Source organism: Morone saxatilis, unplaced genomic scaffold (assembly GCF_004916995.1).
Source record: "Morone saxatilis isolate NCDOM2014 unplaced genomic scaffold, NCSU_SB_2.0 Contig0, whole genome shotgun sequence".
NCBI classification, from domain to species: Eukaryota; Metazoa; Chordata; class Actinopteri; family Moronidae; genus Morone; species Morone saxatilis.
Window position 1 is genome coordinate 20,698,092 of NW_023339650.1, and position 6,549 is coordinate 20,704,640.

General features: G+C 39.4%; 1 protein-coding gene across 1 annotated transcript in view; it reads right to left on the bottom strand.

Moving 5' to 3' along the window:
- Nucleotides 1-948: 948 nt before the first annotated feature.
- The window catches only part of eif1axb (eukaryotic translation initiation factor 1A X-linked b), a 5,924-nt gene continuing 323 nt past the window's right edge, over nt 949-6,549 (bottom strand). The window contains exons 2-7 of the mRNA XM_035651971.1: nt 5,627-5,710; nt 3,988-4,091; nt 3,681-3,731; nt 2,377-2,458; nt 2,002-2,093; nt 949-1,664 (exon numbers count right to left, since the gene is read on the bottom strand). Of these exons, the coding sequence (XP_035507864.1) occupies nt 1,659-1,664; nt 2,002-2,093; nt 2,377-2,458; nt 3,681-3,731; nt 3,988-4,091; nt 5,627-5,710 (419 nt within the window). The 3' untranslated portion in view covers nt 949-1,658. The remainder of the gene's footprint in view (nt 1,665-2,001; nt 2,094-2,376; nt 2,459-3,680; nt 3,732-3,987; nt 4,092-5,626; nt 5,711-6,549) is intronic.

Here is a 6,549-nt window from a genome sequence, read left to right on the forward strand (position 1 = left end):
GGATTCAATGTTTTGCTCAAGGACGCATTATTTTCCCTCTATTAAAAATAGCATCAGGTCAGACGTACTGTGCCCCGTCAACACCCAGCAGCCCGGGATGTTCTTGGCTTGGAGCTCTGAAGGTCGCGAGGCCGCTTCCTCAGAGAACTCCCTCCAACCTTCAGCTCAACCTCGCCACCTTCAGACCGGCACAGGGAGTGCGTGCAGCGCCCAAAAACCACCACGCCAGGTCAGTGGAGTTAAGATCTTTATTGGAAACCCAGCCTTCAAACATCATAGTACATTTTTTTTTATTAATTCAGAGTTACAGCAACAGCAGCAACAGGCCCCATGTGATCTAGAGCAGCGGTTCCCAAACTGAGGAGCTAGGCCCCCTCAGGGAACACGGGGGGGTTTCCAGAGAGGGGGGGGGGAGGGGATAAAGTACTGTATGTAACTTGTTAGATTTTCTAGAGGTTCAAAGACTGAGGCTGCACTGATGTGAGGTTTTACTGGCGTGGGAGTCTGAGTTGGTGGTGGAGAAGGTTTGGGAACCGCTGGTCGAGCATGAGGCAGAGCGGCTGACCGGGCCGAGCTTCACGGTGTGTGTGGAAGCCACAGAACGAGCAGCCAAAGAGTTCAAAACAGAACATGGATACAAGAAAATAAAAACAAAACACAGACAGAAACACAAATACGGGAAACAATAGAAAAATACATTTTGATTCTTCTTTTGATTCGAGGGGAGAGAGGGGATCTCCTTCCTTTCGGCCACGGTTCAATCCAAAACAAGCAAATAGTTCATCGTAATACGTCGTCAGTGGAATATATGACGTTAACAAACATACAGAGCCATACTCAAGTGTTATTATCTTTCTTCTCTCGTTAATAAAACAGCCTTTAAACTGTCTTACAGGCTACAGCTACAGTGACAACTGCCAAAGGAAAAAAACAAAAAATAAAAACACATAATGGTTTATCTTTTTATTAGCGAATCCAGAGATTCTGTACTTGTTGCTAAATTCCACATAGTGTGAAATCAATATAAATACATTGTAAAAAGATGGTGAGATATCTTGCAGTCATTGTATATCAGCGGGAATCTAAATACTATGTTTTTTTTAACAATACGGGAAGAAAAAAATAAAAAATAAAAAGAGAACCTCTGAATGAGATGCAGGAAAAACAAGGTAAATAATCCGGCTATGGTCCAGATATTCACCCTAAATATGATGCTGGTGATCAGCCTAGTCTGATTCTCCAATCCAACTGCATGAAGGCAAAGAAAGCAAACTGTCTGCGTCATCGTCAGTCACCAGGCAGCCCGCTGCGTCGCCCCCCTCCAGTTGCTACGAGTGATAACTGAGACAGTCGTACTAAAGCAGCATCATTCAGGTTCATTCGTGTTAACAATAAACTCAAAAGTACTGGTGTCGTTTTTCTCTCCTACGAAGTGAAATGCACTTTTAAAAAGTTCTCAGAATAACAAAAGACGTCTACCGATGGTTAACAAAAACTGGAATAAACTTAAACATACTGTGTTATCAATAAACTGTATTGGATTGGCATAGGCTGATCTTAATAAAAAATAATCATTATTGGTGCGTTGTATCGGCTCAAAATATCCCAATCGGATCATCTCTAGTAAAATCCCACCTTCCCCCTCCAGTAGCACGTCTTTAGATCTGGAAACAGAGAAACACAATTATTTAAACTTTTGTTCTCAACTGTTAAAACATCATTTTGTAATTCTAATTTCCAGCATTAAATTCTACATCACTACTCAGCTTTTATATTGTCAGGAGAAGATTATTTTATTATTGATGAATCTGAAGTGTCCAAAGTGACACATTTAAATGACTATTTTCTGTCCAAACAACAGTTAAACACACAAAGAAATTCACTTTACAATCATACGAGACAAAGAAAAGCAGCATAAATGTATATCAGACATATAAAGTAAGATATATTAAAAAAAAGAAGTGAACAGGGAAGTTCATTATTAAATTAAAAGGAGCTTACGTCATCAATGTCCTCATCATCATCGCCAATGTCATCGAACTGGATCTCGTCGTCGTCTCCAGGTCCGAAGGTGTCTGTCTCGTTGATTTTGGCTGCAGGAAGGAAAGAATCAGAGAAACATGTTTGTACAACACTGAGTATAGTCAGGAACTGCATGTGTCACAGATTTCAACATTATTATTATTATTATTATTATTATTTTTATGCAAGACGACAGCAGCTTGGTAATTTCACACACAATGAACACACTAATGTTTGCTTTGTACTAAAAGGAAACCCTCCTCTTATCTCTTCTGTTGAGCTGCGCTGAATAAACAGAGTTAACCTCAGTTTACACATCAAGCACCACCAATAAATCCACTACGTTCAACTCACCGTGCTCTGGCAGCTCTCCGTAGGCTTTCAAACTGCGAGCTTCGTCTGCGTTATACTTGAGGATGACGTCGGCTTTGTTATCCTGAAACAGAAGTCGACGTGTGAGGCAAATACATACGACTACATGACACACGTGGGGGTCAGCTGAGGAGAAGTGTACTAAAACCTGAGCACACGGAGAGAGAGTGGGGTCTAAACTGTGTAAATGTACAGTTATATGGTGATCCAGAGGAACCAGATACATCACTGAACCTACTCATCTATATCTGTGTGTCTGAGCAGCGCTGGGTTTTAGCAGAGACTGACACGATGTTCAAATTAGAGCTATTTTCATCATCGATTAATAAATGTGTCGTTTGGGTCATAAAATGTTTATCACAGATTCCCAAAGCAAAAGGACGTCCACAAATGTCTTGTTTCGACAAATAAATTCAAATGTACAGTCATAGACGACTGAAGAAAGCAGAAAATATTCACATTTCAGATGCTGAAGTCACAGAATTTGGATTTTTTTTCCTTCAAAACAGACTCAATTACTACATTAATCAACTATTCTGATAATCAGTTAACTGTTTTCACAACTGATCAATTAATTGACATTTCAATTAATGGTTGCAGCTCTAGTTTTAATGAATTTACCTAAAAGGGAACAACTTTATAGACCTATCTTTATTTATCTTCTTATGCACCAAAGCAAAGTCCTTGGATGTGTAAACTTACGTAAACCCGATTATAATTCTGATAAATCGAGTTAAAATAATGGTAATTTAAAGTATTTTCCACTAACATTTAATAGAAAATACATCAGGTACAGCGAACAGTGACCTTTAGTAAAGATTTAATAACTTATCAGGAGTTCATAGAATTTTAAATTGTGATGTAGAAGCAACTGGAAACAGTGTAAAAGCAGCTGATTGATAATTTAGAGCTTTTTTAGTGACAATAATCAATATGGGATGAACAGGAAAAGGCTTTCTTAAAAGTTAACAAAACCAAATATCCTTTTACTTGGTTTAAAAGTACAGATCTAAACAGAAAGAGTCCCAGAACAATATGACCTTTGTATTTAAACCACAGAAAAGCAGAACAAAACTAACTATGTTGTTTTGTTCCTGTTCTCTTTTCTGTATAATGAGATCGGCTTTTGTTGATCCTGAAACTAATTTAACATTTTAGACGGCTATGTCTGTAAAAGTTGGACTCTACAGAGACGCTGCAGCTCATTTATCTGAAGGCCTGCGCCGCGTCCTCGCAGCGAGGGTCAGTTCAGTGTCAACAGTCTCATCCGTGAGCAGCAAACACACCTGGTAATCTCTCAGTCCGACCAGGATGATGTCTGACGTGTTAATCCAAACCTGGAGCAAAACAAAACACAGCAGAGATTACAGAGAGCCACACACACACTGCACTTTGTGACCCTCACACACACACCAACACACACACACACTGCACTTGCCTGGACCCTCACACACACACGGTCAATTGAGTCCATACTGCCACATTAACGGTGGCTGGCTGACCATTGACAACACGCCGATTCAGCATTACGTCAGGGGAGGAGGGGGAGGCTTCCTGTGTGTGCCGCTGGGTAAAGAAACGGGATATTCCTACCTTTTTCCGGAGCTTTCCTCTGATGTGGCAAAGCCGCTTGGTTCCATCAAAGCACATGGCCTCCAGACGTCCGTTCCCCAACATTTTAATCACCTGAGCGTATTCTGGAAGACACAGGAGAGCAGAGGTCGTTGATATTAACCAACAGGGTTTCTGCGGTTTCAACAGGTTCAATTTAAGACATTTACAGACATTATGAACTCAATTTAAGACCTATTGTGTGTCTATACTGGTTAAAAGAACTGAAAAGTATGAAGGATATATAGGGAAATTGTTTGTTTTGTAGTTGTTACAACCCTTTATACAACTTTATATGATGTCAACCTCACCAATTGTGTTATTTTCTTAAAACCAGTCAAAATCATATTTAAGAATTCTGATTTTAGACTTTTTAAGAGCCTGCAGACGTTTCTCTTCTACCAAGACAACATGACAACACAAACACTTTAAAAAGGCCAACGAGACAACAAAGATATGACATTAAATACAGAATATATATGGTTAATAAGTTTGTGTTGTGTGTGGTTAACAGAGGTGACGTGCAGCCTCTGCTCACGTCACAAGTGTGTGTTATTAAATATAATATTACACTACAAGGGGACATATTAAACGATCATATTTAACTGCACTGATGGGCTCTTACCACCTCCACAGACGTATCACCTGGGGGAAACTCTGCTTTACAACACAAAATATAATTTAAACATCACTAAGATTCATTTTCACTGCTCAGAGCTACAGATACACCTTGTATTAAACTCCCTCTGAGTCTGGGAATATAACTCGATGGCAAAGTGTAAAACGAGCTGAGGGATGGAAACAGACGAGGCCTCAGCATCACTGAATAGGAAAGTTCTACTGTAGTTGTACAATAAAGGCCAGTAAAGAAAGAGAAGAGAGCTCTGATAAAACATCTGGAAGCAACATAACCCTGCCTCTAAAACACACACACAGATCGTTATATATTTTATCTGCACGTTAAAAACCCGCCACTGCTGAATTTATATCTGTTAACATGTTAGTTGTTTATTACGGATACCGTCTGTTTTTTAATGTTATACGTTATCTTTGTTTTAGTTCTCTTAGACGCCCAAAAATGTACTTTTCTGCTCATCTCCACAGCCTTTTGCTTTTTTCATCGTTTCCCCTTCATGTCTGTAACAGGAGGGTGATGCAAGGGGGTTGTAATCTGCATCTACACCCTGCTGGATGCTTCTAAATCCAACACACCGGCCCTTTAACTGTTTCAGTCGCCTCCTCGGATGTTGGCTTGCAACTCACTTTTTTTTTTATGAATTACTTTGTGAACCAATTATTAATTATTATGTAGTTTATGACAAACTGACGGCTTTAAATTGCTTATTTTGTGCGACAAATAGTCCCAATAAAAGGACACAGAGGAAGAAAAACTGGCGATTATTAATTAATTACGGTGCCAACTCGTTTTCTTCTGGTCGATTAAACATTTAAACTTAAATTACAGACAAACAGAAACACCAGAGTGACTTCAGTGACCTCTTCGGACCAAATGCAAACACACAGAAGTTTATTTTACGTCCTGGATTTGGCTTTAAAAGGAGTTTCCCCTTGAAAAGACACATCCAGGACGGAGAGACAGACGTGCAGTTCACCGTCTCACCCTGTCCGTCCTCTTTGAACACCAGCTCTCTCTTCTCAGACTCATTCTCGTTCTTTCCACGTCGCCGATTCTTTCCTCCCTTTCCTGTTAAAAAACAAAAAACGGGAAGAAATTCTTTAATTAGGAACCAATACGTCACTTTATCAATCTGTTCTTGTGACGTTTATGAAGCACGGTGGGCAGAATTAGCTCCACTTGGACCTTCAAAGTGAATATTAATGTTAATATAACACAATGTATGACACAGTAGCGTTACAATGATCATTTAATGAAGTAAAATGTGTAAATAAAACCACAAATATCACATTAAACTAGCAGATATCCTGGTTTTTCTTTTCAATTGTTTAAAATGTGGTCGTAATGAAGCATGTTTGCAACTTTTATCACCTTTAAGTTTAACTTTTGTACACTGAATGTAGAATTAGGTCCAATAACTTTATTTATTATAATATTTTGGGTTAATTTCTCATCAGATGGAAGAATTAAAACCAGTAAAACCTCTAAAACAACTGAATTTAAAACACAACAAGCTTCACTGACATCTCCAGGTTTTGTTTTTAGGAGATAAAAACGTTAAAAACACCAAATTAAAGTGATTTAAACTCATTTTAACCTGATTTTAAAGCAGAAACCCGAGCGGAGGCCACAGTCTGAACATCACAGATTAATAAAAAAAATAACGTTTATTTTAACGTTAATCTCACCGACACCGTGTCCGGACACTGACGGCAGTTCACTGACCCGGTACACGGTGAGCTGCTGTTATCACGGGTTAGTTTAGGGCTCATTCAGAGCCAGATAACCCGGACCAGACCGGGTTAACGTGGAGCTGCGTCAGCTAGGAACCGAATTAAACCGCCCAGGTGGGTTAACTAACGGGTTAACTAACGGGTTAACTAGCTGGTTAACAGGCTGGTTAACAG